Below are 27,525 nucleotides of genomic sequence, written 5' to 3'. Positions count from 1 at the left end.
TCGTTCCTGTCTTGGGGGCGAGGGCCCGAGAGCGAGGCTAACAGCAACGACAGCAGCGGCAGCGCCGGCGGCGGACACGACGGCGGCGGTCGCAACGACGACGGCTGGTTGCGGCAGCGCAGGCAGCGGACGCGATGGCGCCGGCGGCTGGTTGTGGTGGCGACAGCGGCAGCGCCGACGGCGGTCGCAACGACGGCAGCTGGTTGCGGCGTCGGACGCGATGGTGCCGGCGGCGATGGCGTAGACGGCTGGTGGCGGCAGCAACGCTTTAACCATCGCAGAGGAGATAGCGAGGAGGAAGACGGCTGCAGCGGCTTTCGTTACGGATAATTTTGACCGGTAACAGATTTGTACTAGGCTGGGATCTAATACCATGTTATGGGATTATGGAGCAACGAAAACAAACAAGATTTGACGGTATCTGTTAACGCTGTAATCAGGTTACGATACAAAAGCACGAACCAAACACCTCCTAACTCTCATCCACAAATCAGAACAAAAAAGCGCAAAATGCACACTAAGACACTGACACGACGGGCCAGTGTCTACACTGTATACAGAACCCTAACGGATTATGCTTTCCCGTATAGACCAATCTCACCCGTAGCTCTCCGAAGGCCACAGTCACCAGTATCCGACCCCCGGTTCCTCCGCTCGGCCGCTCGCGCCGCCGTGCACAGCCGGGTGCCAATGGAGCGCCTACACCTCGCGGTGTCCCACCGCCCGGCTCTCCCCCTCCCCACTCCTCACAACCACCTACGCCGCCGCCATCTCCAGCGGCAGCCCTCCACTAGTTCTCTCTCCCTCTGCCGCCCCATCTCCCCTCACATCTCCCTCGCCCCTCGCCGCCACCTCCATCCTCTCCTGGCCTCCGCGTCCGCCACCCAAGCTTCAAGCCCCAACACTGAGCCCGCACCGGCGCCGGCCCCCGCCGCGGCCTCGTCCGGCGCGAAGCTGCTCCCCCTCATCGCCTCCATCGCGGTCGGCCTCGCAGTGCGATTCCTGGCGCCGCGGCCCCCCGAGGTGACTCCGCAGGCGTGGCAGCTCCTCTCCATCTTCCTTTCCACCATCGCAGGGCTCGTCCTCGGCCCGCTCCCCGTCGGCGCGTGGGCATTCCTCGGCCTCACTGCTACCGTGGCCACGGGTACGCTCCCCTTCACCGCGGCGTTCGGGGCGTTCACCAACGAGGTCATCTGGCTCATCGTCATCTCCTTCTTCTTTGCACGGGGGTTCGTCAAGACCGGCCTCGGCGACCGCGTTGCTACCTACTTCGTCAAGTGGTTGGGTGGAAGCACTCTGGGCCTATCCTACGGTCTCACCATCAGTGAGGCATGCATCGCGCCGGCCATGCCCAGCACCACGGCGAGGGCTGGAGGGGTGTTCCTTCCCATTGTCAAGTCGCTGTCGCTATCGGCCGGCAGCAAGCCGAATGATCCATCAGCGAAGAAACTGGGTGCCTACCTTGTCCAGTCTCAGCTGCAGGTACACTACAATTTACTGACGCACATGCCAAAAGACTGCGCTTTTTATTTACGAATTTAAGATATTACTGATGAATCATTGTAATCTTGGAGGTGCATTTTGCCCAGATGGTCATCAATTTTTCCCGAGATCGCTGAGTCCGTGATATGCGCTCATAGCTAGGATCACGTTCTGTTTCTCATATCCTGATAGAATACATAATTACCATTTTATCTCTATACTACATTGCTTATGGGGGTGCTCAGAATGAGTTCTTCATTGCGTCACATGGGTTGTCCATATGCTGACAAGCAAGTAGGATGGATCTTAGTAATAATTATTATACTCCTAAGATTATAATTTCTTGTGCGAAAATTTCTGTCTTGCTATTATTAATCAAGAGTTCTGTTTGCTTCCTCATTGCATCCAGAAGCATGCGTTCTGGATCATTCTTATACTTGAAAGCACCTTCACTCTGAAACTATTGGAAAATATGTGGCATTTGTATCACAAGATCTGGTTTGCATGGCATTTTTTAGTATGCTAGCTACCTGCGTTAAACACCGTGTCAGGGGCAGAACTTGATACATGTAGGCTGTACTAGTGTTGTTTGAATGGGTTTACACGGTCAACAGATAGTTGTGGTCATGGAGTCTATATATTTTTACTATTAATTAAGGGTTCTTCATAATTACTGGAATTTGACTCTGTTATGTGGGCTAGCTCATCAAATGATGGAGTCTTATTCCTTAATTAGAGTCCTGGTTGATTAAGCAAGTTTGTTAGGACTTAGGAAATAGTCCAATCAGTTTAGATTGTATTAGAGTTTGAGTAGGGCGGATGCTAGGAATCATCCGGCTGATCCGTGTGTGGGATCAGCCGGGTCGGTAGCCACTCGATCGTCTTGCCAGCCCGTATTATAAGCCATCCGATCCACCCGTCAAACCTGTTCGATTCATTTCTTTTGGAGGGTGCGGGTCGCGACTCGCGGGTACTTCTTTCACATAAAGCTACGCACACATGACACAGTGAAGAGCTTCTTGTTCAGCTAAGTAGCAAAGTCATCTCATATCAGTTCCGTAGCAAGTCACCCATTGCCTAATAAAAAAACGAAATTGCTATGCACACGATTGTTTGACAGACGATTTTTGCACGATGCTCCCATCGATGGCTGCTGCATGCAATACATACGTGATAAACGGTTGTAGATCTCTACAACAACAACAACAAAGCCTTTAGTCCCAAACAAGTTGGGGTAGGCTAGAGATGAAACCCATAAGATCTCGCAACCAACTCATGGCTTGGCATGTGGATTGCAAGCTTCCACGCACCCCTGTCCATAGCTAGCTCTTTGGTGATACTCCAATCCTTCAGGTCTCTCTTAACGGACTCCTCCCATGTCAAATTCGGTCTACCCCGCCCTTTCTTGACATTCTCCGCACGCTTTAGCTGTCTGCTATGCACTGGAGCTTCTGGAGGCCTGCGCTGAATATGCCCAAACCATCTCAGACGATGTTGGACAAGCTTCTCTTCAATTGGTGCTACCCCAACTCTATCTAGTATATCATCATTCCGGACTCGATCCTTCCTCGTGTGGCCACACATCCATCTCAACATACGCATCTCCGCCACACCTAACTGTTGAACATGTCGCCTTTTAGTCGGCCAACACTCAGCGCCATACAACATTGCAGGTCGAACCGCCGTCCTGTAGAACTTGCCTTTTAGCTTTTGTGGCACTCTCTTGTCACAGAGAATGCCAGAAGCTTGGCGCCACTTCATCCATCCGGCTTTGAATCGATGGTTCACATCTTCATCAATACCCCCATCCTCCTGCAGCATTGTCCCCAAATACCGAAAGGTGTCCTTCTGGGGTACCACCTGGCCATGGCTAACCTCCTCCTCACACCTAGTAGTACTGAAACCGCACATCATGTACTCGGTTTTAGTTCTACTAAGCCTAGACCCTTTTGATTCCAAGGTTTGTCTCCATAACTCTAGCTTCCTATTTACCCCCGTCCGACTATCGTCAACTAGCACCACATCATTCACAAAGAGCATACACCATGGGATATCTCCTTGTATATCCCTTGTGACCTCATCCATCACCAATGCAAAAAGATAAGGGCTCAAAGCTGACCCCTGATGCAGTCCTATCATAATCGGGAAGTCATCAGTGTCGACATCACTTGTTCGAACACTTGTCACAACATTATCGTACATGTCCTTGATGAGGGTAATGTATTTTGCTGGGACTTTGTGTTTCTCCAAGGCCCACCACATGACATTCCGCGGTATCTTATCATAGGCCTTCTCCAAGTCAATGAACACCATATGCAAGTCCTTCTGCTCCCTATATCTCTCCATAAGTTGTCGTACCAAGAAAATGGCTTCCATGGTCGACCTCCCAGGCATGAAACCAAACTGATTTTTGGTCACGCTTGTCATTCTTCTTAAGCGGTGCTCAATGACTCTCTCCCATAGCTTCATTGTTGGCTCATCAGCTTAATTCCACGGTAATTAGTACAACTCTGAACATCTCCCTTGTCCTTGAAGATTGGTACTAATATACTCCGTCTCCATTCTTCTGGCATCTTGTTTGCCCGAAAAATGAGGTTGAAAAGCTTGGTTAGCCATACTATCGCTATGTCCCCGAGACCTTTCCACACCTCAATGGGGATACAATCAGGGCCCATTGCCTTGCCTCCTCTCATCCTTGTTAAAGCCTCCTTGATCTCAGACTCCTGGATTCGCTGCACAAAACGCATGCTGGTCTCATCAAAGGAGTCGTCCAGTTCAATGGTAGAACTCCCATTCTCCCCATTGAACAGCTTGTCGAAGTACTCCCGCCATCTATGCTTAATCTCCTCGTCCTTCACCAAGAAGAGTTGGCCTGCTCCGTCCTTGATGCATTTGACTTGGCCAATATCCCTCGTCTTCCTCTCTCGGATCTTGGCCATCTTATAGATGTCCCTTTCGCCTTCCTTCGTGCCTAACCGTTGGTAGAGGTCCTCATATGCCCGACCCCTTGCTTCACCAACAGCTCGCTTTGCAGCCTTCTTCGCCATCTTGTACTTCTCTATGTTGTCTGCACTCCTATCCAGGTATAGGCGTCTGAAGCAATCTTTCTTCTCTTTAATCGCCTTCTGGACATCATCATCCTACCACCAGGTATCCTTATCTTCGCTTCTCCTCCCCCTGGACACTCCAAACTCCTCCGAGGCCACCTTACGAATGCAAGTCGCCATCTTCATCCACACATTGTCCGCATCCCCTCCTTCCTCCCAAGGGCCCTCCTTAATGACCCTCTCCTTGAACGCCTGAGCTACCTCCCCCTTGAGCTTCCACTACTTTGTTCTAGCGACTTTGGCACGCTTATCCCGCTGGACACGATTCCGAAAGCGGAAGTCAGCAACCACCAGCTTATGCTGGGGTACAACACTCTCCAGGTATCACCTTACAGTCTAGGCACGCACGCCTATCCTCTCTTCTCGAGAGGATGAAATCAATCTGGCTAGAGTGTTGGCCACTACTAAAAGTCACCAGATGTGATTCTCTCTTTCTAAAGAGGGTGTTAGCTACAATCATGTTGTAGGCTAGAGCAAAGCTTAAGACATCTTCTCCTTCTTGATTCCTGATGCCATAGCCAAAGCCCCCATGCGCCCCTTCAAAACCTGTGTTAGATGTACCCACGTGGCCATTGAGGTCTCCTCCTATGAAGAGCTTCTCACCAATCTGTACACTCCTAACCATGTCTTCCAGGCCTTCCCAGAACTCCCTCTTGGTGTTCTCATTGTGGCCTACTTGCGGGGCATATGCGCTGATAACATTGAGAACCAAGTCCTCAACTACCAGCTTGACTAGGATAATTCGGTCCCCACGTCTCTTGACATCTACCACTCCATACTTGAGGCTCTTGTTGATCAAGATGCCTACGCCATTTCTGTTTGCAGCCGTCCCCGTGTACACAGCTTGAAGCTGGTATCCTCCACCTCCTTCACCTTCTGTCCTCTCCATTTGGTTTCTTGGACGCAAAGGATATCAACACCTCTCCTCACCGCTGCATCAACTAGCTCCCGAAACGGTTGTAGATCTCTGTCGTCTGAAAATCATGCACAAACGGTCGTCCATGTAGCAGCGCTCATAAAAAAATAGCAAGTCATCCATTCTCATGCAACGACACCAGCTGCTTCATAGACAATCGACAGAGTGGCTGCTGCATACGAAGGTAGACGCGCTGCAAGCAGAGACAACATTGTCGCAACGGGTTGTCTGACTGTTGCGAGCGAAGTGTCGCAACGGGTTGTCTGACTGTTGCGGGCGTAGTGTGAGGGTGCGAGCAGTGTCGCGACGCTGGACGGTCATCTCTGCGATAACAACCCGACTACTTCGACGGCGGCGGTGATGCTACAAGGTGTGCTGTGAGGAAAACCTGGCCACTTCAACGATGTTGCGATGTCATGCTTCGACGGCTGTGGCGATGGCACGATGCGCGCGGCCGCGGTGATGCTGCGACGACAGCCCATCTGCTTCAACGGTGTTGCGACCGCATGCTTTGAAGGTAGCAGTGATGCTACGGCGACAAGTTGTCTGCTTCAATGATGTTGTGATGGCGTGCTTCGACCACCACGGCGGGTGCTTTAACAGCCGCGGTGATGCTACGATGTAAACACGGGTACTTCGATGATGTTGCATTGACACGCTTTGACGGCAGCGGCGAGTGCTTCAGTAGTCGCAACGATGCACGACGGCACGCCGACTGTTTCGATGATGTTGTGACGGCATGCTTCCAACACTAACGACTATCTTGCGGCGAACCGCGATGACGGCGTTCTTTGAACGATTGCGGCAATGCTGCGATGGCGTGCTTTGATGACCACGATGATGCTCCGACGATGGTTCGATTGCTTCGACGATGCTGTAACATCGTGCTTCCCAGCCGTAGCAGTGCTTCGATGATAGGATGGCTGTTTCAATGATGCTATGACATCAGCCCGACTGCTCCGATGATGTTGCGGTGGTATATATGTTTCGACGGCCATGACGGTGGCAGGAACGCTACTCTAAGCATTGCTATATCTAAGCAAATCATGACTCCATGTGCTTGCTAGTACCAAAATCCAACAAAGACCTACAATCAACGTCAAATATATGGCATTCTGAAATCCTTGTTTAGTGCTGGCTATGTACTTCCTCTTGAAATTGTTGGTAGCGTCACGTAAATATGTGGGGACGTGCTAAGCACTATGTGTGAAAGTGAAAGTAAAAGTAAAAAGAACCTGTTAAACGCGTCACGATAGGTGTTCACGCGAAGGCCAGAGGCTCCACGCCACACGATGGCGTGCGATCACACGGCGCACGACGCGGCTTACGAAGCCCAAAATCATCCGGCTGTTTTAGAACATTTCCCTTTGAATATACTTACCGGCTTGTCGGTCAACTCTTGTCTACTGTATAAAAGGGCCGACCCTGTAAATAAAGCAAGCAAAGAAAAATAGTGTTGTTACTTTCATCTACTTTTCAATAATTAGGGTTATGTCATCAGTAGATTATTCCAGTTTGGTACTTGAGCCATCTACGATGGTGGGCAAAGAAATCGAGATCGAGGCTGTGGAGCAGATGAAGAGCATCATGAAGCAATTGGAGGCCTTCACGCGCCAACGAGCAGAGGACCAGACGCTCCTTGCCGGGCTAGTGACGGCCCTCGAGCAATGGCTGCTGCCTTGCCCGTGGCACTAGATCCCACGGCTGCAGCGGCCATCCATTACACCACCTCCCTGTCCCAGGCCCTCCTCCCCGGCGACAATGTGCCCCTAGTGCCCCCCTCGCCAACCCTTCTCGAGCGGGGAATCATCGATTGCCCACCCCAACCACCCCTCGCTTTCCTGCCATCAACCGGCTGCTTGCTGTCGCAACACAACCCTGTGCTAACTCCTGCTAACCACCACCAGCAACCATTCCCCTTTTACCACCTCCAGCCATCTCCTTACTCACCAGCTGCCTCCTAACATCAATTTGGGCCACTTCGCACCCTCACCTTACAACTCAAATCCTACCCCCAATCCCGCCCCAATTTTGTCGCCCACCTACTAACAACAGCTCTACCATCACCAGGCGCAGATCTCTGCCGCCTTGACCGCCTTCACGCCTCCAGCCACCAACTGATTCCTTACACCAGTATGGCCGTGCCCCCTTCCACAACCCATCTATGGATCCACCCTGCCCATCACCTCCCTCGCCCCTGCCTAACCATTACCTTGGCTTTGGTTTAGGTTCCGGCATGCTCCGCTTCCACAAGCTCGACTTCCCAACATATGCTGTCTTGCTTGATCCTCTTGGTTGCCTCAATAGGTCTGAGCAGTTTTTTCATGGACAACACATGAACTAATGATGCCCAGTTTTGGTACTTACAACTCGAGCACAATTTCGACAGTTGGCCATGGGAACAGTTCAAGGAGGCTTGCCACATTCAGTTTGGGCCATCACGTCGAGCAAATCCCTTGGGTGAGTTGGCACGTTTCCCATTCACTTCCTTGGTCGTTGACTACACCAACAGGTTTCTAGCGCTCAAGTGCTGCAACAATGAGCCATTAACACCGTCCCAACAACAGTACTAGTACAAAGTAGGCTTGCCTAATGGTCTTCGCTTTGACATCGAGCTTCAACGACCATCTGACGTCCACACCGCCATTTCCTTCACCAAGGCCTATGAGCAGTGGCATTTCCTCGCAACATTACTACACTAGCCTTCTGAGCGGCCCCTCCGACCCTCCCATGATCAACGCAACTCCAATACCGCCACTTCCAGCACCACTAGCACTTGTTCTATCGTCGACCACTCCAGTGAATGCCGCCATGGCAAGTTTGGCGCCTCACCCCAATTGAGTTGGTAGAACGTCGTCGTTGGGCCTTTGCACAACATCGTCGACCACTCCAGTGAACGCTGCCATGGCAAGTTTGGTGCCTCACCCCAACTGAGTTGGTAGCACAACGAGATTTATGTTCGGTGGTCATCATTGTGCGTGGCTCTTCTTCATCGAGGCTGATGACTACGACCAAGATAGCTCCACAACTAGTAGTACCCAAGGTTCCTTGAAGAAAGGGAGAGATGATAAGTGGACCAGCCCATCAAACATGGAGTCTTGCTCTTATCCCTTAACCAGAGTCCTGATTGATTAAGCAAGTTTGTTAGAAAGAGTCTAGTTAGTTTAGAGATCGTATTAGAGTTTGAATAGATTTACCAGCTTGTTGATCAAGTCTTATGTACTATATATGTTGCTTAATGAAAAACCACATAAGGTGTTTTTTTGTCGATCAAGTCTTGTCTGCTATATATTCGATCTGAAGTTTGAATAGTCTTGGTAGATATTTGTCGTTGATCGAGTCGACGTGGCACAATGCTAGCAAGCATCGCATTCATCAACCTTAAAAACGGGCATACACATTGGTTATGCAACCGGTCGACGTATACTGGAAAGAGGTGTTTTCTTTTGGGTTTGTCCATGCCTCCTGATCGAGTGAAGCTTAATCTCGTTGAGGGGTGGACCCCCGAGTACCGTTACGATACCCGGCCCCGTGTTGTAGGCTGAATCCTCGACACGTGGTAAGCTTTCTACGTGATGTTTCCGTTCCGAGCCTGGGCTCGGAGGGAAATTCACTTGGCCCGATTGCCTAAGCGGTCGTCTCAAAAGGAAGCCAAGGTCTTGCCTGTTGTGAGAGCTCTCTTATTCCAAATGAGAGATAGGTTACAAATGATCCATGTGGTGCCTTTTATAGGCTCAAGGCCTTGTACAAATGACCACCACTACCCCTGGTGGGGAGGGAAAGCATGGGCAAAAGAGTCTATTGTAGAAAAAACTAAATGCCCCTACAAACAAAAAGAAGAGGAAGGTTATTTCAATCTTCTTTGGTCCATGAGGGATGTGCATGAGTGGGGTTAATGGGCTTCATACTTTCTTGGGTCTCTTTATCATTAGGTTGCCATTTGACTTGGCATTTGACCTTTCTTTTCATGTCTTTGATCTTCAATATTTCTTGGTGCTCTGGCTTATACAACATGGAGAACCAGGAACCTTCTGATTGATAGCTGATATTTTTATTTACAACAATATAAAGGGGCTCGGCCCCTCTCAACAAAGCAGAGAAGAATATTATCGTCTGGTTTTATCTACTTTTCAATAATTAGGGCTATGTCAGTAGTAGATTCTTCAGACTGCGCAAGAAAGCTGCTTAGATTTGCATTGGGCATGGTAGTTCAACATCAAGTTTGGAGTATTATATTGGATATTCAGTCTAAAAGTCCATCACTAAGGGTGCAATTTTAGATATTTGATGTTTATACACAAGGTTACGCTGTAGAGCTCATCTGAGTAGACGACACCATCAAATTAATAAACTGGCACTGGTGCTGAAAAAGTCTGCGAGTGTTTTGTATAAGCGTGTTGTTGGGTATGTGGAAAAAGAAAAGAGAAGGGGGGAAATTGAAGCAGCACAAGGTTGTGGAGGAACAACTCCACCTTGCTGGTTGCTCCTACACAGTGTGCAACACAAGTGTTGAAGGAACTACTTCAATGTGCTCCTTAGATATCGCTCTAGAGGCCAAATAGGCCAATGTGGCAGCAGGAGTTTAGTCCAAAACTCCTTGAGCACAAGATCTACTCCAAGATCTTAGATAAGAATACCAAGTTCTATTATAGGTAGTGGGGGGTACATAGCCTTGTCACAAGTTAGAGATGAGGACCTCTATTTATAGGACTTTGGGAAGTCTTCACATCCCAAATTCTACTTGTAGCTAGAACATTCTAGAAAACATCACTTAAGATACAATATTCCATTTATATCTAGAAGACTCTAGAAAACAGTAGCTAGGTTAAGAAAAGAAAATACTGGAGGGGACAGATGTGCGTGGAAGCTAGCTATCCATGTGCTAGAATTATGAGTTGGTTGCGAGATCTTATGAGTTTCAGCTCTAGCCTACCCCAACTTGTTTGGGACTAAAGGCTTTGTTGTTGTTGTTGAGAAGTATCTAGAAGTTTGCTCTCTTCTTCTTCTTCTTTTATTTTCCTCTATTGTTCCTCATCATTCTCCCCTGGTTGTTTGTAACTCGACCTTGAGTTATCTTCATATAGCGCTTCTTCTGGGTGGTAGAGAGTCAAGTCCGCAACATTGTATGCCCATCTCGCCTGGAAGATCTATCACATAAGCATTATCATTTATCTTCCTCATAATAGGGAAGGGCCTATACCTTTGCTACCTAAGCTTCCCTTTAATAATGAAGGTCTTGAAGTGTGGTTTTGTAATGTCCGCTGCTCTTTGTGTGATCTGGAGCTGTTTCTGGGTATGTGCGTAGAGGATCTGGTGCGATCCTATGCATAGTGGAATACTGAGACTAAATCATTAAAATAATGATAATATGGAAGGATAAGATATGCTTTAGTATGTCGATGTTTTGGTGGAGAAATCTGAGTTTCAAAGTAAACCATGGGCAACCAACAATCCTTCTTTAAGTTTGGAAGTTCTGGTGCCGTTTCTCTGTGATATACTCCCAGAATTTCTGATGTGTTGCTTCTAGAGTGGTTGCATGTATAATTTATCTCTGTTTCACTTCTTAACCGTTTAGCTTGAATTTTAAAACTACCAATAACAGTGTCGTGTTGGTTTCTGCTGCTTGACAGGCATCTGGCAACTCCAGTGCTCTCTTTCTGACCGCTGCTGCGCAGAATCTCTTGTGTTTGAAGTTAGCGGAGGAGGCTGGTGTCAAAATTGCAAGCCCGTGGATATCATGGTTCAAGGTTGCAAGTTTGCCTGCCATCATTTCGCTTTTAGCAACACCTTATTTGCTATACAAAATATTCCCTCCAGAAATAAAGGACACTCCTGAAGCCCCTGCATTAGCTGCTCAAAAACTAAAGAAAATGGGCCCAGTGACAAAAAATGAATGGGTCATGGTTGCTACAATGATTCTTGCAGTCTCACTCTGGATTTTTGGGTAAGATTTATGTCTTTTTGACTAAAGTATTTCTCTGCACTGAGTTTACCTACTAGCAATATACTTCAGATTTATGATTGATTTACAAGAGATAAACGCATCATTAGTCATACAGCTCATGTGATATGTGTAGTCTAAGAATGTTTTAATTTTAAAGTGGCCACAAGACTTATAGTTTATGAGCAAACATGTGACATGTAAATTAAACCCCTCTCTTCCCCTCACGCTCCCAGCCATGAGGCTGTATTTTTTTTAAAAGTAACTATGATGACGCTTTAGTGTCGTTTAGTGCAAATTAAACCCCTCTCTCTCTTCCACGAGGTTGATGAGGCTGCGAAACCGACTTATGGCACGACGCACTTAAAAAAGGGACTTCGACTGAAGTTGTCAATCGATGACATCATCGCAGTTTCCTCCACCTATTTGTGTAGCCGTGTCGTGCGCGTCGAGAACATAATGTCAGCATTCTGATCCGATAGTAACTATCGGGGGTCTACGAGTGGTAGATCAGAATGGCGACACACAATACTCTACTCCTGCTGCTGAAATGTATTGCTTAGTGTGCCGGCTGGATATCGGAGACATCTCAGCTAGGGTTGTACAAGGGGCGCCACGGTGGCTGCAGAGGTGGGAGCTGAAGGGTTAGGTGAGGAACCATAGATCTCGCTAGTGGTGTGTAGAATGATCTGAGATGAATCTCTTGTTTCTCGAGAGGCCTATAACTTTCCTTATATATGTGGTCAGGTTAGGGTTACATTGCTCGGGTCGGTTTACAAGTTGGTGGGGGCTACTGGGTCACAGCGGACCCTGGCTTGCTGGGTGAGCTGGTTGGTTGACTTGTCCATCGAGATGATGAGACATCCCATCTAGGAGCCGGACGTGAGTCGCCAGTCCGGCCATGCTAGGGTCGCTGGGCTGGCTTTCGGCCTTGCTGACTATACCCTGGTGCCGTCCGTGTCCTTGTCACAACCCCTTTGACACCACGGAGAAGGAGGTCTGTGACGCCAACGAGCTCATCGGCCGGGTCCTCTCCGTCCACCTCGCCGCCCATGGTGCAATGGGGAAGGGAAGGGCTATGCCTTTGTCGAGTACGACGACGACTCCGAGCGTGTTCCACGACTTGCATGCCCCCTGCGTAGCTGTGGGTCAGCCCCCAAGACCTCTTCCATGACTTCTGCGGACCATCACCGCTGTGTTCGTCACTGCCACACATGCCTTCCATTGGCACCGTCTGTGCTCACATCCAGTGACAATCCGGCCACCTCCACTCCTGTGGACGCCATGGGCAAACTGGCGTGCGTGTCCTCGTAGCTCACGGACCCGTCCAGGGCCGCCATGGGCTGCTCCATGGCCCTGCCTAGCGCCGAGCATGGACAGTAGGTCCGTAAACAAACCGAGCTGCCACCCAGGCTCAGCTCGAGCTCGATTTCCATCACAAGCCAAAAGGTTAGCTCGAGCTCGGGTCGTGAGCTTAGGCATGAGGTTGCGCTCTACTAGCTGAAGGCTTTACAAGCTTGCAGAACTCTTTATTTTTTATATTTAACAAATTCAACCAGCACATCTGTTAGACGGCACAAATTAGAGTATACTGGCCAAGATGACAACAACACAAGCCTCTATTTATTGCTGGAGCTCTGCCGTGCTCTGTATCAGCAACCGATGTGGTATGAACTGGAGTGCTCCAACGCACATGCATTAACGATGAGTTACTAGGCTGCAAAAGGCTTCATTGCCTCATGAGTGAAGTCCCGTGAGGTGCCCAGACTTGTGCATATCAGGTAGTAGTGGCAGGGGTATGATAACATTGGGCCTACAGTTATTTGCTGAAAGAGCTGGAACGTTGAGCATGCTCGTTCTACCGAGCCTTTGCGAACCGTTCAAGCTTGAGCTCGCCAGGTTCGTGAGCTTCACATCAGGCTTGAGCTCAGCTTGTTTAGCTCTCAAGCCAAGCTCGAATCCAGCCTGGAACGAATCAAACTCGAACAACATGACGAGCCCAAGCTTTTTTTACAGCCCTAACGGCCAGCCCCTGAACCCCAGTGCCGTGGGCGGCGACACGCTGTGCTGTCGGACAAGAGGGCATGCGGCGGCGAGCATGAGCGCCACCGAGCCATGGCTAGGAGCGCGAGGGGAAGAGGGAGGTTTAAGTTGCACATTAAACCACTGTAAAGATATTATCAGGGTTTATTTTGTAAAAAGACGGCCTCATCAGCATGCCATGTCAGCTGTGGTTACTCCGCAAAAGGGTATGTGATCTGTTTGCTCATAAACAAATGCGACCGCTATTTAACAATCTAATAGTTCTGTGACTAAAGTACTCATCCTGCGTAAGCAATATGACTAATGGTGCGTTTGTCTCCATTTATATCTACTTGTTATCTGCAGTGTTGCTTGCAGTTTCACGAACTGCATATCTTGCTGCTTCTCTTATTACGTTACACCTTTTGTGAAAGCAGACACACATACACATCACATGATTACAAATACTTCTATGGTTGGCTCTGCTGACTTTGTAGTTGTGTCCAGTTGTCGAAACTAAGAGGGACCTAACATGAATTAGGCACTATTTAATTAAGATACTGGGGATGACTGTCTAGCTCACGATCGGTGGTGCTGACGGGTTGCCCCTGGATGACGTCTCCAGTTATAACAAACTATCATCATTAGACTCCAATAGATGATGTAAAATAGGGCACCAAATTGTGGTTCGAGTAAAATTTACATCACCTAAAAGTGCTATTTTACATCACCAAAAACCTCCAACTCCGATAGATGATGTAAAATAGGGCACTAGCGCTCCAAGAGGTGATGTAAAATAGAGCAGCCGCACAACAGCCGCTCCACAATTTCATACATATGTGAACCAAATCATTTCAAATCAATCCTAAACCTAAACCGGCATTGAAAGTACCTCTATGAAAAAACTGGTTTAGGAGTAAAATAGTTGCCCATCAATCTTGCGTGAGCCTCGAGCTGTTCTCTTCGTGTGCTCACGGCCAAACATGGAACCGCCATGCTTCGGCCTCTTCTTGTGCATCATCAAGAGCAAAGCAATCACGAGCGAAATAGTGTCCTCTTTGTCGGCCAAATCATATTCCTCATCCGATGAGGAATCATCCCAAACAGAGGAGTCACATGAGCTCATCTACAATACGGAAATCTCCATGAAAGTACTTCTTTCGTGCACGTTAAAAAAACCATGACAGGTTTAGGATATTTTTATCTTGTGCAATATTTGTCGAACACCTTGTGCACGAGGAGGAGAAAACTGGGCGGCTGCTCGTCGGAGCAAAGATGGTAGCCGTGCTGGCGACGAGACGCTCACTAAGGCCTCTTCTACGCCTCGTTGACGCGTGCCGGTTGGGGGCTGCCCGTGATTTTGGTGACATGGTGCCGGCGGCGCCGACCAAAATCATGGCGGTCGCGCGACTGCCCGCGGTAGCACCGGTGGCCAGAAGTCCTATCCCGGACAACGGCCATGAGCTGCGAGAGTCGGCGCTCTGGCCAACAGCCGAATCGGAAAAAACATGGCGCGGCGGCAGGACCTTCAGCGGCTGGATGGGGTCGCAGCGAACTCAGGGGAGGATGGACGAGCGGCGGCCGCAGCCTTCCCTTGCAAAATTGCTGGCAGCGGTGGTCGGGTGGACGAGCGGGCGGCAGGAGCGGCGTAGGAATGTTCCACGCGGCAGTTGGGCTACGCCACGACTGCACAAGTTTTGCTCGAGCGACACAAGTTATGCAAATTTGCATCACTTGGTGGCCTATTTTATGTTAGAGTTATAATATAAGTCATGTACCCCTTTATATTTATCCCGTTGTATGAGGGGTTTCCTGCATATGTTCCACACCTGTACATGTATATATATATCGGCCTATGGCCTCATGGGAATACAAGTTGCATATTTCCTAACATGGTATTAGAGCTAGGTCAATTTTTTGCATGCTGCAACTCGTGCCATTGATCCGCTCCTGCCGCCGGCCGCTGGGTTTTCATCTGCCCGCCTCGCCCCGCGGTCTTCCTCTGTTCCTCCCGATCGATCCGATCGCGTTGAGCCGCCGTCTTCCGTTCCCTCGCCAGGTCTCCCGATCGAACCGATCGCTCTGCCCCGCCCCGCAGTCGGGCCTTGGGCCTCTGGTCGCCATCGCCCCGCAGTCGGGCCTCTCCCGACCGCGCTCGCCCCGGGCCTCTCCCGATCGATCGCTCCAGTCACCAGATCGCCCCGCCACCAACCCTCTGGATCGATCGCGCTCGTGCACTCCTGGTTCGCTCCAGCCACCAGATCGCCCTGCCACCAACCCTCTGGATCGCCTTCTGCTCTGGAGCGGCGGCCACCAGCTACCGATTTTCGCCGCCCTTGCCGGATTCTGCCGCTGATCTCCGTCGTTCTGCTGCTGGTTGTGTCTTCGTACGCTATCTCTAGTCGGTTCCAAAAAAAAAATGTCTGCTGCATCGGGCTATGTTGCTGTCCCTCGCTGTCCGGTGATCTTTGATGGTACTAACTACACCGAGTTTACTGGCTTCATGCGCATTCACATGCGTGGCATCCGTCTTTGGGGTGTTCTTTCTGGCGAGGTCTGCTGTCCGCCACGTCCAGTTCCTCCGGTGGCCCCTACTCCGCCAACTCCATCGGTTCTTCCTACGGATGCTAATCAGGTCGCCAAGGATGCGGCTAAGCTTGCTGATGAGGCTGCTGATCGTGCTTATGATGAGAGGGTTTTGGCTTATGAGGAGGCTCTTCAGACGTATCATGGTGCTCTGTCTGTTTACACCCAGTGGCTTGATGATGATGCTCGTGCTGCAGCTGTTCTCACTGAAAGTGTTCTGCCTCAGTTTGCTTCTGAATTTCTGGGTCTTCCTACTGTCTTTGAGATGTGGACCCGTCTTCGTGAGCGCTATCAGCCCTCTGGTGATGCCTTATACCTCTCTGTGATCCGTCAGGAGCATGCTCTTCAGCAGGGTGACTCTACTGTTGATGACTTCTATGCACAGAGTTCTGCTATCTGGCGCCAGCTTGATTCTCTCCGTAGTGTTGGGTGTCGTACCTGCCCCTGTTGCCAGGCTGTCCAGGCCAATTTGGAGTTTCATCGCGTCTATGAGTTCCTGTCTCGGCTCCGTAAGGAGTTTGAGCCCCGGCGTGCTCAGTTGTTTGCTCGTGGCCGTATTTCTCTCATGGAGGCGCTTTCTGAGATTCGTGCTGAGGAGACTCGCTTACGTGGTGCTGGTTTGCTGGAGGTTCCCTCTGTGCTTGCTACTCGTGCTCCTACGCCACCTGCTCCATCGACCACTTCTCGCTCGAGTGCTCCGCCGCTCTTGCCCACTCCTTCTGGAGGCTCCGGTCGCCCCCGTCCACATTGCGCCTATTGCAACAATGATGGTCATCTTGAGTCTCAGTGCTACACGAAGAAGAAACACCTGCGCAAGGCTCGCTCATCATCTTCAGGGACTTCGTCATCTACCTCGACAGCTTCAGCCATTGCTTTGACTGAGCAGGATATTCTGCGACTTAAGCGTCTGCTCGCGGCTTCAGGTTCTTCCTCGACGGGTACTGCTGGTTCTGTGACTGATGCTTCCCGCACTGAGCAATCACCCTCTACACAGTCAGGTACATCCCCATGGGTTCTGGACTCTGGAGCTTCTTTTCATATGTCTTCTCATTCTTCCACTTTGTCCTCTCTTCGATTACTGGATTCTCCTATTCATGTCCTCACTGCTGATGGTACTCCCCTTTCTGTTGCTAGTAGAGGCAATCTTACTACTCCTTATTCTGTTCCTGATGTTGCTCATGTTCCTCGACTTACCATGAATTTGTTTTCTGCTGGTCAACTTACGGATTCTGGTTGTCGCGTCATCCTTGACGTTGACTCTTGTTCTGTCCAGGACCGTCACACGCACACTCTGGTTGGGGCTGGCCCTCGCCGCCGTGATTCTCAGGGTCTTTGGGAGTTGGACTGGCTTCATGTTCCTTCTGCTGCCACCACCATCGCCAGTTCTCCCGCTTCTGTTGCCTCCGTCACTGGTTCCTTCCAGCAGTGGCATCATCAACTTGGTCATCTGTGTGGTTCTCGGTTGTCTTCTTTAGTTCGTCGAGGCCTTCTGGGGTCTGTCTCAGGAGATGTCTCTTTAGAGTGTCAGGGTTGTCGTCTTGGCAAGCAGATTCAGTTACCATATTCACATAGTGAGTCCGTGTCTAAGCGTCCTTTCGATTTAGTCCATTCTGATGTATGGGGTCCGGCCCCTTTCGCTTCGAAAGGTGGTCATAAATACTATATTATTTTCATAGATGATTTCTCTCGTTACACATGGCTTTATTTCATGACTTCTCGTTCTGAGGTGTTGTCTATTTATAAGCGTTTTGCTGCCATGGTTCATACTCAGTTCTCTTCACCCATTCGTGTTTTTCGTGCTGACTCCGCTGGCGAGTATATCTCTAAGATGTTGCGTGGTGTTCTTGCAGAGCACGGGACTCTCTCTCAATTCTCTTGTCCTGGTGCTCATGCTCAGAATGGTGTGGCTGAGCGAAAGCATCGACATCTTCTTGAGACGGCTCGTGCATTGATGATTGCTGCCTCTCTCCCGCCTCATTTTTGGGCTGAGGCCGTCTCCACATCCACCTATCTTATCAATATACAGCCTTCCGCTGCTCTACAGGGTGGTGTTCCTTTCGAGCGACTTTTTGATCGTTCTCCCGATTATTCGATGCTTCGCTCGTTTGGTTGTGTTTGCTATGTTCTTCTTGCCCCTCGCGAACGCACCAAACTGACCGCTCAGTCTGTTGAGTGTGTCTTCTTAGGCTACAGTGATGAGCATAAGGGCTATCGTTGTTGGGATCCTATTGGTCGTCGGATGCGTATCTCTCGAGATGTGACTTTTAAAGAGTCTCGTCCCTTCTACCCACGCCCATCTTCCTCGACTTTTTCAGTGCAGGATATCTCTTTCCTCACTTTTCCTGACTCACTTATCACCCCCGCCGACATTGTACCTCTCCGTTCCACTTCCTCTCCTTCTCCACATCTAGTTGACTTGCAGCCACCATCCTCCCCGGTCTCCTCGCCTAGCATGTCACCGGGTTCTCCACCTTCATCTCCGGTGACTTCCTCCCCGGTCTCCTCTCCCAGTCTGTCACCGGATTCTACACCTTCATCTCCAGTGACTTCTTCGTCGCCACTCCCTGATTCTACCTTGCCGATTCCTCCTTCTATTATTCCATCTCTTCCTCAGCATTACACTCGTCGTCCACGACCAGTCGATGCCTCTGTGGATGGGTCGTCATCTTCCTCTCAGCCTACTTATGGCTTGCGTTCTCGTCCTCGTCCGCCTGTTGATCGCTTTGGATTTCCCACCGCTGGTGCTGCTGTTCTTGAGCCGACTTCTTACCGTCAGGCTGTTGTTCATCCTGAATGGCAGTTTGCGATGGCAGAGGAGATTGCTGCTCTTGAACGCACTGGTACCTGGGATCTTGTTTCTCTTCCTCCCGGAGTCCGTCCGATCACTTGTAAGTGGGTTTACAAGGTTAAGACTCGCTCTGATGGTTCTCTTGAGCGTCACAAAGCTCGTCTTGTGGCTCGTGGTTTTCAGCAGGAGCATGGTCGTGATTATGACGAGACTTTTGCTCCTGTGGCTCATATGACCACTGTTCGTACACTTCTTGCCGTTGCCTCTGCACGCCACTGGTCTATATCTCAGCTTGATGTTAAGAATGCCTTTCTTAATGGTGAGCTGCGTGAGGAGGTGTACATGCAGCCACCATCTGGGTATTCTGTTCCTGATGGCATGGTATGTCGTCTTCGTCGCTCTCTCTATGGTCTTAAGCAAGCCCCCCGCGCCTGGTTTGACCGCTTTGCCTCTGTGATCACTGCTGCTGGTTTTTTAGCAAGTGCTCATGATCCAGCATTGTTTATTCACCTTTCTCCTCGTGGTCGGACTCTTCTTCTTTATGTTGATGACATGATCATCACGGGGGATGACCCCGAGTATATTGCCTTTGTAAAGGCCCGTCTTAGTGAGCAGTTTCTTATGTCTGATCTTGGACCCCTTCGCTACTTTCTTGGGATTGAAGTCTCTTCTACCTCTGATGGCTTTTTTATATCCCAGGAAAAGTATATCCAGGATCTTCTTGCTCGTGCTGCTCTTACTGACGAGCGCGTTGTTGAGACTCCTATGGAGCTCAATGTTCACCTCCGTGCTACTGATGGTGATCCTCTCCCTGACCCGACGCGTTATCGTCATCTTGTTGGCAGTCTTGTCTATCTAGCTGTCACTCGTCCGGACATCTCTTATCCGGTTCATATTCTGAGTCAGTTTGTCTCTGCCCCCACCTCGGTTCACTATAGTCATCTCCTTCGTGTTCTTCGATATCTTCGAGGCACGATCTCTCACCGTCTATTCTTTCCTCGCTCCAGTTCTTTACAGCTCCAGGCCTATTCGGATGCTACGTGGGCTAGTGATCCTTCCGATCGCCGTTCACTTTCTGCTTACTGTGTTTTTCTTGGTGGTTCTCTCATTGCCTGGAAGACGAAGAAACAGCTTGCAGTTTCCCGTTCGAGTGCCGAGGCTGAGTTGCGAGCAATGGCTCTTTTGACGGCAGAGGTGACTTGGTTACGGTGGTTACTTCAGGATTTTGGTGTTTCTGTCACTACACCGACTCTGCTTTTATCTGACAGTACAGGTGCTATCAGCATTGCACGCGATCCTGTGAAGTATGAGCTCACCAAGCATATTGGTGTTGATGCTTTCTATGTGCGCGCTGCTGTGCAGGATCAGGTTATTGCTCTTTAGTATGTGCCTTCCGAGTTACAGTTTGCGGATTTCCTGACGAAGGCTCAGACTAGAGCACAACATGGCTTTTATCTCTCCAAACTCAGTGTTGTTCATCCACCATGAGTTTGAGGGGGGGTGTTAGTTATAATATAAGTCATGTACCCCTTTGTATTTATCCCGTTGTATGAGGGGTTTCCTGCATATGTTCCACACCTGTACATGTATATATATATCGGCCTATGGCCTCATGGGAATACAAGTTGCATATTTCCTAACATTTTACACCATGCCCTATCCCTCTAGTAAAAATAATTGCATCTACATCATCTATTGGAGCACCGATTTTGCCCCTGGTGGTGCTAAAATATGTTATTTTTTCATCCACATCATCGATTGGAGATGCTCTTATGGTACAGAAATTTGTTCCCTCCAGAATTTTATGAAGTTTCCTTTATCAGTCTGACGTAAAGTTCAACGGGTTTAAAACTAATTCCATTGTCTTGAAAAAGGTATGCGTCGTTTTGTTTTCAACTATAGAAGTCATGCATTTTTGTTGGTTGCACCTAACTGACATTTGTACCCAAACAAATATTTGCTCCCCTCGTACAACAACTATGAACCCTTTAGTCCCAAACAAATTGGGGTAGGCTAGAGCTGAAACCCATAAGATCGCACAACCAACTCATGGTTCTGGCACATGGATGGCTAGCTTCCATGCATCCCTGTACATGGCTAGTTCTTTGTCGATACTCCAGTCCTTCAAATCCCTCTTTACGGACTCCTCCCGTGTCAAGTTCGGTCTACCCTGACTCTCTTGGCATTATCATCATGCCGTTCGCTATGCATAGGAGCTTCTAGAGGCCCGCGTTGAATATACCCAAACCATCTTTGACGATAGTGGACAAACTTCTCTTCAATCGGTGCTACCCCAATCCCATATAACATCATTCCATACCCGATCCTTTCCTATGTGGCCACACATCCATCTCAACATGCGCATCTCCGCTACACCTAACTGTTGAACATGTCATCACCTTTTAGTCAGCCAACACTCAGCACTATACAACATTGCAGGTCAAATCACCGTCCTATAGAACCTGCCTTTTAGCTTTTGTGGCACTCTCTCGTCATAGAGAACACCAGAAGCTTAGCGCCACTTCATCCACCCGGCTTTGATTCGATTCGATTGTTCACATCTTCATCCATCCTTGTGCATCATTGACCCCAAATATCGAAAGGTGTCCTTTTGAGGTACCGCCTGCCCATCACCTGCCCATCAAGGCTAATCTTCTCCTCGTGCCTAGTAGTACTGAAACCGCACCTCATGTACTCGGTTTTAGTTCTACTCAGCCCAAACCCTTCCGATTCCAAGGTTTGTCCCTATAGCTCTAATCTTATATTAACCCCCGCCCGACTATCATTGACTAGCACCACATCATCCTCAAAGAGCATACACCATGGGATATCTTCTTGTATATCCCTTGTGACCTCATCCATCACGAAAGCAAAAAAATAAGGGCTCAAAGCTCCCTGGTGCAGTCCTATTTTAATCGAAAAGTCATCAGTGTTGCCATCACTTGTTCGAACACTTCCATAGCATTGTTGTACATGTCCTTGATGAGGGTAATGTACTTTGTTGGGACTTTGTGTTTCTCTAAGGCACACCACATGACATTCCGCGACATCTTATCGTAGGCCTTCTCCAAGTCAATGAACACCATATGCATGCTCTTCTTTTGCTCCCCGTATCTCTCCATAAGTTGTCGTACCAAGAGAATGGCTTCCATAGTGGACCTCCCACGCATGAAACCAAATTGATTTTTGGTCACGCTTGTCATTCTTCTTAAGTGGTGCTCAATGACTCTCCCATAGATTCATTGTATGGCTCATCAGCTTAATTCCATGGATTTAGTACAATTCTGAACATTCCCCTTTTCTTGAAGATTGGTACTAATATACTCCGCCTCCATTATTCTGGCACCTTGTTTGCCCGAAAAATGAGGTTGAAAAGCTTAGTGAGCCATACTATTGCTATGTCTTCGAGGCCTCTCCACTCAATGGGGAGACAATCAGGGCCCATCGCCTTGCCTCCTTTCATTCTTTTTAAAGCCTCCTTGACCTTAGACTCCTGCATTCGCCGCACAAAACGCTTGTTGTTATCATCAAAGAAGTCGTCTAGTTCAATGCTAGAGCTCTCATTCTCTCCATTGAACAACTTGTCGAAGTACTCCCGCCAACAACAACAACAATAGAGCCTTTAGCCCCAAACAAGTTGGGGTAGGCTAGAGGTGAAACCCGATCTCGTGACCAACTCATGGCTCTGGCACATGGATAGCAAGCTTCCACGCACCCCTGTCCATAACTAGTTCTTTGGTTATACTCCAATCCTTCAGGTCTCTCTTAACGGACTTCTCCCATGTCAAATTCGGTCTACCCCGAGCTCTCTTGACATTCTCCGCACGCTTTAGCTGTCTACTATGCATTGGAGCTTCTGGAGGCCTTCGCTGAATATGCCCAAACCACCTCTTACGATGTTGGACAAGCTTCTCTTTAATTGGTGCTACCCCAACTCTATCTCGTATATCATCATTCCGGACTCGATCCTTCCTCGTGTGGCCACACATCCATCTCAACATACGCATCTCCGCCACACCTAACTGTTGAACATTATCGTACATGTCCTTGATGAGGGTAATGTATTTTGCTGGGACTTTGTGTTTCTCCAAGGCCCACCACATGACATTCCGCGGTATCTTATCATAGGCCTTCTCCAAGTCAATGAACACCATATGCAAGTCCTTCTGCTCCCTATATCTCTCCATAAGTTGTCGTACCAAGAAAATGGCTTCCATGGTCGACCTCCCAGGCATGAAACCAAACTGATTTTTGGTCACGCTTGTCATTCTTCTTAAGCGGTGCTCAATGACTCTCTCCCATAGCTTCATTGTTGGCTCATCAGCTTAATTCCACGGTAATTAGTACAACTCTGAACATCTCCCTTGTCCTTGAAGATTGGTACTAATATACTCCGTCTCCATTCTTCTGGCATCTTGTTTGTCCAAAAAAAAAGCTTGGTTAGCCATACTATTGCTATGTCCCCGAGGCCTTTCCACACCTCAATGGGGATACAATCAAGGCCCATCGCCTTGCCTCCTTTCATCCTTTTTAAAGCCTCCTTGACCTCAGACTCCTAGATTCGCCGCACAAAACGCATGCTGGTCTCATCAAAGGAGTTGTCCAATTCAATGGTAGAACTCTCATTCTCCCCATTGAACAGCTTGTCGAAGTACTCCTGCCATCTATGCTTAATCTTCTCGTCCTTCACCAAGAGTTGGTCTGCTCCGTCCTTGATGCATTTGACTTGGCCAATATCCCTTGTCTTCCTCTCACGGATCCTGGTCATCTTATAGATGTCCCTTGCGCCTTCCTTCGTGCCTAACCGTTGGTAGAGGTCCTCATACGCCCGACCCCTTGCTTCAGTGACAGCTCGTTTTGCGGCCTTCTTCGCCATCTTGTACTTCTCTATGTTGTCTGCACTCCTATCCAGGTATAGGCGTCTGAAACAATCTTTCTTCTCTTTAATTGCCTTTTGGACATCATCATTCCACCACCAGGTATCCTTATCTTCGCTTCTCCTTCCCCTGGACACTCCAAACTCCTTCGAGGCACCTTACGAATGCAAGTCGCCATCTTCATCCACACATTGTCCGCATCCCCTTCTTCCTCCCGAGGACCCTCCTTAATGACCCTCTCCTTGAACGCCTGAGCTACCTCCCCCTTGAGCTTCCACCACTTTGTTCTAGCGACTTTGGCATGCTTATCACGCTGACACGAATCAGAAAGCGAAAGTCAGCATCCAGCAGCTTATGCTGAGGTACAACACTCTCCAGGTATCACCTTACAGTCTAGGCACGCACGCCTATCTTCTCTTCTCGAGAGGATGAAATCAATCTGGCTAGAGTGTTGGCCACTATTTAAAGTCACCAGATGTGATTCTCTCTTTCTAAAGAGGGTGTTAGCTACAATCATGTCGTAGGCTAGAGCAAAGCTTAAGACATCTTCTTGATTCCTGATGCCATAGCCAAAGCCCCCATGCACCCCTTCAAAACCTGTGTTAGATGTACCCACGTGGCCATTGAGGTCTCCTCCTATGAAGAGCTTCTCGCCAATCGGTACACTTCTAACCATGTCTTCCAGGCCTTCCCAGAACTCCCTCTTGGTGTTCTCATTGTGGCCTACTTGCGGGGCATACTCGTTGATAACATCGAGAACCAAGTCCCCAACTACCAGCTTGACCAGGATAATTCGGTCCTCATGTCTCTTGACGTCTACCAGACCACCAATCCATACTTGAGGCTCTTGTTAAGCGAGATGCCTACTCCATTTCTGGTTGCAACTGTTCCCGTGTACCACAACTTGAAGCCGGTATCCTCCACCTCCTTCGCTTTCTGTCCTCTCCATTTGGTTTCTTAGACGCAAAGGATATCCACACCTCCCCGCCATATCAACTAGCTCCCGAAGCTTACCTGTCAAGGACCCTACGTTCCAGCTACCTAACAGACCCTCCTAGGCTCAGCTAGCTTCCTTACCCTTCGCACTCGTCGAGTCAAATGCGAAGACCCTTGCTCATTTTCCACTACAACAGGGCGTCGACGTAGCGCGCCACTAAGGATGCGACGACCCGATCCTTGCTCACTTGCCACCGTATCCAGATCATGATACGGCGGGCTGGGGGGGGGGGGGGGGGGGGCGGCCCTTGCCCATTTGACAGCACACCCGGGCTCCGATGTGGCGCGTCGCTGAGAGCAACAAAAATCTTTTGAGTTTCATCTCCAATAAGAGTGGCTGACTTTTCACGTTGGCTCGCCAAGCCTATCACAACCCTCCTCCTTTACCCGGGCTTGGGACCAGCTATGTTGAGACAACATAGGCGGAGTTGTCGAAGTACTCCCGCATCTATGCTTAATCTCCTCGTTCTTCACCAGGAGCTGATCTGCTCCGTCCTTGATGTGTTTGACTTGGTCAACATCCTTCGCCTTCCTCTCTCGGATCTTGTCCATCTTAGGGCCAGTTCTTTTGGCGGCTTTTTTGGGCTTCTAGAATAAGCTGCCCCCTACCGAGCTTATTCTGGAAGCCCAACCAAAATTTCTTTTTGGAAGCCTACTAGTCAAGTCTTAATTGGTAGGCTTCTAAAAAAATAAATTTGGTTGGCAGCTTATTCTAGAAGTCAGCAAAAGAACTGGCCCTTATAGATGTTTCTTTCGCCTTCCTTCGTGTCTAAGTGCTGGTAGAGCTCCTCATACGTCCGGACCCCTTGCTTCACTCACAGCTCGCTTTGCGGCCTTCTTTGCCACCTTGGCTGCCTGATCGTAGTAGTAAATAAAACTGAAATCCTTTAAGTTTTACTTATGCCTTCATTGTTTGGAAATACTGTTATGTTCTTCCTGCGCAGGGATTATGTGATTGTTTGCTTCCAAAATCTCGACTTGCAGTCACATTCTGTATGGCATGGAATTTTTGTAAATGTTTTCGTAAGAGGCAGCATGGTGACAACAAGATTAGAAGTAGGAAACTAAAACAGCGACAGAAGTTCTTAAAAGTGCAACACCATGCCTGTTTTTACAAATAGATAGAAATGTGTAATTATTTGTTTATTATTCAAAATATAGCTTCATGTTGAACTGTTGTACACTTTGTTTTTCAGGGATGCTATTGGTGTGTCGAGTGTTGTTGCTGCAATGATTGGGCTTTCAATTCTTCTTCTACTTGGAGTGATGAACTGGGATGATTGCTTGAATGAAAAGTCTGCGTGGGACACTTTAGCTTGGTTTGCTATTCTAGTGGGAATGGCAGGGCAGCTCACTGACCTCGGGATTGTGTCATGGATGTCAAACTGTGTTGCAAAGGTTCTTCAGTCTTTCTCATTGAGTTGGCCTGCAGCATTTGGTGTTCTTCAGGCCTCCTATTTCTTTATTCACTATCTATTTGCAAGCCAAACTGCACATGTTGGAGCTCTATACTCGGCGTTTCTTGCCATGCACCTAGCAGCTGGTGTTCCTGCTATACTCTCAGCACTTGCTCTGACGTACAATTCAAATCTCTTTGGAGCACTAACACATTATAGCAGTGGGCAGTCCGCGGTTTACTATGGAGGTAATTTTACTTGAGATTCAAATTTATGCATGTTCACAAGCACTTGTGTGTTACATGCCTGTCAATTTACATTGTCCAGTTTGGTGTTTCAATGTAAAAACACATCTAAACAAAACCATTTTTCTGATATATCGGGTTGTTTGTCCTGTTTCTTAAAAAAAAGAAGCAACGTTCCATTTAAGTATGGGGAGTGTATAAACCACCTTCAAGATTGTTGCATAGAACAACACCATTCCAATGCCTCGTTCGGAAACCACGAGTCCATATACACAAGCTGACATTTAAAGAAGTCCTTTTTTTAATGTATTTAACTGTTAGATTTCTCATATCAGGGCTTTAACCAAATTCTTGTTATTTTGCACTGCAGCTGGGTATGTTGACCTTCCTGATGTATTCAAGCTGGGGTTTACAGCAGCAGCGATTAATGCTTTGATTTGGGGAGTAGTTGGTACATTTTGGTGGAAATTCTTGGGTCTTTACTGAGGATTTCTGCGGTGTAAGTTGATGGAAATTGTTCTTTACTGCACCAGAAACCTATGTGGCTCACCATTTGGAGTGAGCTCATCTTTCTTCAGAGGTGCCTGTTGAAATGTATAATAAGAGAGGGATGTTCACCGCTCAGAACTTTGAACATGCTACATTTGTGAAGACCCAGAAGGGTTCACATAGTTTTCAAGACTGCATTGTATCTCTATTTTGCAGAACTAAATGCAATGTAGGGATGAGTTTAGATCTGGAAGCTCTGTATTTTCTTGATGTGGATATTGCGTATGCAATGACTTTTTTTGTGTGCCAACAATGGAGAGCTTCTGTCTTGATTAGTGGTGGCTGCATTTTGGAGCAGAGCGAGGAGCCCCCTTGGAAGAGCTGCCCGCAGCTCCACACTGGCCGCATCAAAGAATGGGCACTACTCATTCAAAAAAAAAACTGGCACTGTAGCTGTGTGGGATGCTAGTTTTTTTTTTTAATGTTGGTAGGAGAGCTATCCAAATCCATTGATTAGAACGGCGTACTAAAGAAGGAATGCACCGCATAAGGCATATATAGGAGGAATGCACTGCACGCATCATGGGCCACAAACTCGTCGAAAGATACTTTGGGTTGTAAATGGGCTAAAATGGATCGTGGGCCTACACTGGCCCAGATACAAATGGGTGTAGGTCGA

General features: G+C 48.6%; 1 protein-coding gene and 1 pseudogene across 1 annotated transcript; both read left to right on the top strand.

Annotated features, from left to right (window-relative positions):
• The first annotated feature begins 586 nt into the window (after positions 1-586).
• On the top strand, positions 587-27,094 carry LOC125520535 (dicarboxylate transporter 2.1, chloroplastic). Its single transcript, XM_048685488.2, has 4 exons — positions 587-1,482; positions 11,136-11,449; positions 25,912-26,360; positions 26,728-27,094. Exons 1-4 carry the CDS (start codon positions 691-693, stop codon positions 26,841-26,843), a joined length of 1,671 nt encoding a protein of 556 aa, XP_048541445.2. The 5' UTR covers positions 587-690; the 3' UTR covers positions 26,844-27,094.
• LOC147959544 (uncharacterized) lies at positions 11,456-16,979 on the top strand (annotated as a pseudogene).
• Positions 27,095-27,525: the final 431 nt, after the last annotated feature.

This window comes from Triticum urartu, chromosome 7A (assembly GCF_056163025.1).
Source record: "Triticum urartu cultivar PI428250 chromosome 7A, HENAU_Tu73, whole genome shotgun sequence".
NCBI lineage: Eukaryota > Viridiplantae > Streptophyta > Magnoliopsida > Poales > Poaceae > Triticum > Triticum urartu.
The sequence above is the reverse complement of the archived record's forward strand: the minus strand, read 5'-3'. Positions and strand labels throughout refer to the sequence as shown.

What these genes read in the sequence shown, in the direction of transcription:
- LOC125520535 (XM_048685488.2), top strand. Translation starts at nt 691, where the DNA reads ATGGAGCGCCTACACCTCGCGGTGTCCCACCGCCCGGCTCTCCCCCTC. An exon ending in TTGTCCAGTCTCAGCTGCAG is followed by an intron (nt 1,483 to 11,135) that starts GTACACTACAAT and finishes GCTGCTTGACAG; the next exon opens with GCATCTGGCAACTCCAGTGC. An exon ending in GTCTCACTCTGGATTTTTGG is followed by an intron (nt 11,450 to 25,911) that starts GTAAGATTTATG and finishes TTTGTTTTTCAG; the next exon opens with GGATGCTATTGGTGTGTCGA.